We start from the raw sequence: 3433 nt of genomic DNA, 5'->3' as shown, positions 1-3433 counted from the left end.
AAAAAAAAGAAAGCCCACGCACAACTGGACCCGGCGTGGTGGAAGAACCCAGGAAACGGCCGCCATCCGAGGCCACCACTTAGCAACCGCCGTGATCAAGGCACCCAAAGGGGACACCGAAGACCCGCGAGGCAGCAAACCCCGACCCTGGCCGCCGGCCGAGCCCGTACCTTGTCCACCAGGTCCTTCTCGGGCACCTCGATGGCGTCCTGCTGGGCCCCAAAGCGGTTGCGCTGATACGTGACCTGCTCGGCCACCAGCTGCTTCAGCAGGAAGAGCAGCAGCTCGTTGTTGTCGCGCCGGAACGAGAGGTAGCGGGCGAAGCTCTGCGGCAGAGGACAGCCCCGGTCAGACGCCGCCCTCCCCGCCAGGGCCGGCCCCGCGCGCCGCGGCTCGCGCCCACCTTGCGCATGCTGCGCGTGACGCTGAACTTCTGCGCGTCCACGAAGCTCTCGAGCATCACGCGGATGGCCATGTTGACGTCGTCTTCCGTGACGTAGTCCCGCAGGTGGATGCGCGCGTGGGCCTCGGCCATGCGGATCATGGACTCGATGTGCCTTACCGTGATGGGGATGCTGCCCGTCGCCTGCAGGGGGCGCAGCGTCAGGCCTGAGACGCGGCCGTCTCAGACACCAGGGCGAGAAGCCCCGTCTAGCGGCGCCATCTGCGGCGGAAGAGCTCGCCTGAGCCGCCCCGGTGGACGCTCACTGCGGGTGACGCCAGGGGACACCGAACGCTGGTGGCCGGTCCTATGATGCCCGCCCAGCTCAAAGCACCTCGGACCCTGTGATGTCTGTGGCCAGCGGTTTTGGTTGCTGTCACGCGCTAAAGAGCGCGTCATCCGGGAGAAGTGGGGGAAAAAAAAAAAATAAGCAGTTGTTTGTCTGAAAACTAAGCAGAGTGCTCTGAAAAGCCTTCGTGAAGGGAAAAGGCAAAGACAAAAAAAGTAGCTGCCGTCTTGATTGGGTGTGGGTGACACGGAACAATCCCGACGGGGGTTCTGCGAGCTGTTGAGTGTTTGCTCCGCTCGGGGTGAACCGAAGCAGGTTCAGAGTCCGTGTTCGCCGGGGCGGGACTCACGCAGTGAGAGTAAGAGCACGTCTCCAAAAAAAAAAAAAAGGATGATGGTCCCACACCCAGACAGACGGATGAACGCACATTTAAGTTTCATCTAAAACAAAACGGCTAAGGAATGTTTTTTTGCGACTGAGTCTTGCTGTATCGCCCAGGCTAGAGTGCCGTGGCGTCAGCCTCGCTCACAGCAACCTCCGACTCCTGGACACAAGCGATCCTCCTGCCTCAGCCTCCCGAGTAGCTGGGACTATAGGCATGCGCCACCGTGCCCGGCTAATTTTTTCTCTATATTTTTAGTTGTCCAGCTAATTTCTTTCTATTTTTAGTAGAGACGGGGTCTCGCTCTTGCTCAGGCTGGTCTCGAACTCCTGACCTCGAGCGATCCTCCCGCCTCGGCCTCCCAGAGTGCTGGGACTACAGGTACGCGCCACCATGCCCAGCTAATTTTTTCTATTTTTAATTGTTTGGCCAATTTCTTTCTATTTTTTTTTTTTTTAGTAGAGTCAGGGTCTCGCTCTTGCTCAAGCTGGTCTCGACTCCTGACCTCAAGCGATCCTTCTGCCTCGGCCTCCCAGAGTGCTGGGATTACAGCCATGTGCCACCACGCCCAGCTAACTTTTTCTATATATTTTTAGTTGTTTGGCTAATTTCTTTCTATTTTTAGTAGAGACGGGGTCTCACTCTTGCTCAGGCTGGTCTCAAACTCCTAACCTCAAGTGATCCTCCTGCCTTGGCCTCCCAAAGTGCTAGGGTGACATGCATGAGCCACCACGCCCGGCCTGGCATCATTTTTTTCGACGCCTTCCTGCTCCGGCACCTTCTGTGCTGACCGGCTGAACGCCGCGCCCGCTGCCCGAGCCGCGCCTCCCCCTCCGCCCCACCCCCGCGCTCGGCCCCCGTGCGCACCGCAGACTCCTTCCTCAGATCGCTGTACATCTTGGCCACCTTGTCCTGGTCTATGTGGTTGAGCTTGGGGTGGACCTTCTCCTTGGCGTAGATGACGTACTTCTTCAGGACGTCCTGCGGCAGGGGCTCCACGCCGTACGTGCTGGGCATGGCGGGCTCGGCGGCCGGGCCCTCCTCCTGCTTGTTGTTGGGGTGGTGCCGGATGTGGCTGCCCACCACGAAGCGGGCCAGCATCTCGTCCTGCGACGAGACGCGAGAGGGAGGGTCTGAGAGGGGGTCAGTGACCAGCCGGGAGGACGCCAGCTGGCTGGAAGGAAGGAAAAGCTGCACGCGTGTCCCCGGGGACGGCGGTTTTTTCACGGCCGGGTTGCCGCCACCGTTGGGCCGGGCGGTTTTGGTTGCCGGGGCCCCCTTGTTCCTTGGGCCGGAGCCTTCCGGAGGTTCCCGCTGTGCGGGGAGAGGATGCAAATGCGGTTTGAAATAGTAATCGTGGACAGTAACGCGCCCGGAAGAAAATAGGGGGACGGGAATGAGGGTCCAGCTTGGAGGGAGACAGAGGCGGTGGGAAGCGGGGACCCCGGGACTCGGTGGCGCCTTGCGGATCGTGCCGCGCGGGGGCCGGGGCGGGGCTGGGGCGGCAGAGGGAAGTCAGGCCGACTGCTGGACGCGAGGAGGGACCCGGGGACAGGCCGGGCGGCGTCCCGTCCCGGCGGCTGGCACGCCGCGCGCGGGGGCCGTACCTGGACGGGGTCGACCGTGTCCCTCACCACGCACAGGATGTCGAAGCGCGAGATGATGGGCTCCGTGAGGTCCACGTTCTCTGAGAAGGTCAGCGAGGGGTCGTAGCGCCCCCCTGCAACACAGGAACCCTCCGCTGCAGCGCACGCCCCGCCCCCCGCCTTCCCCGCCCAGGCTGCACCGAGGGCCGAGGGGAGCAGCGCGGGGCAGGGCTGGGTCCCCAGCGCTTGCAAAGAGCTCCCCCACTCCAAACGACAGCCTCAGTTGGACGCGAAGCTTAACTCCTCCTCCCAGAGGAAAAACCGAGAACACGGGCAGTGACGGGGCCGGGGCCACCCGGTCTCCCGCTGGCCGCGACCAGACGCCACTCTGCCCCGGCTGAGAGGCACCGAGCTCCCCTCCCCGCGTCTCCCGGCGACATCCGAGGGGGTTCTGAGAACACGGCTCAACAAAAAACTCGAGGTGTAGGCCGGGCGCGGTGGCTCACGCCTGTCATCCCAGCACTCTGGGAGGCCGAGGAGGGAGGATCGCTCAAGGTCAGGAGCTCGAGAGCAGCCCGAGCAAGAGCGAGACCCTGTCTGTACTAAAAAATAGAAAGAAATGATCTGGAGAACTAAAAATATATATATAGAAAAAATTAGCCGGGCATGGTGGCGCATGCCTGTAGTCCCAGGAGTCTGAGGCAGGAGGATCGCTCGAGGTCAGGAGTTCGAGA

At 61.8% G+C, this 3433-nt stretch overlaps 1 protein-coding gene across 1 annotated transcript in view; it reads right to left on the bottom strand.

Moving 5' to 3' along the window:
* MCM2 (minichromosome maintenance complex component 2) overlaps window positions 1-3433 on the bottom strand; it is a 26115-nt gene that overhangs the window by 3224 nt on the left and 19458 nt on the right. Inside the window, exons 7-10 of the mRNA XM_012663089.1 lie at window positions 2721-2893; window positions 1981-2220; window positions 404-586; window positions 171-326 (exon numbers count right to left, since the gene is read on the bottom strand). Of these exons, the coding sequence (XP_012518543.1) occupies window positions 171-326; window positions 404-586; window positions 1981-2220; window positions 2721-2893 (752 nt within the window). The remainder of the gene's footprint in view (window positions 1-170; window positions 327-403; window positions 587-1980; window positions 2221-2720; window positions 2894-3433) is intronic.

Source organism: Propithecus coquereli, unplaced genomic scaffold, assembly GCF_000956105.1.
Source record: "Propithecus coquereli isolate 6110/MARCELLA unplaced genomic scaffold, Pcoq_1.0 Scaffold796, whole genome shotgun sequence".
NCBI lineage: Eukaryota > Metazoa > Chordata > Mammalia > Primates > Indriidae > Propithecus > Propithecus coquereli.
The sequence above is the reverse complement of the archived record's forward strand: the minus strand, read 5'-3'. Positions and strand labels throughout refer to the sequence as shown.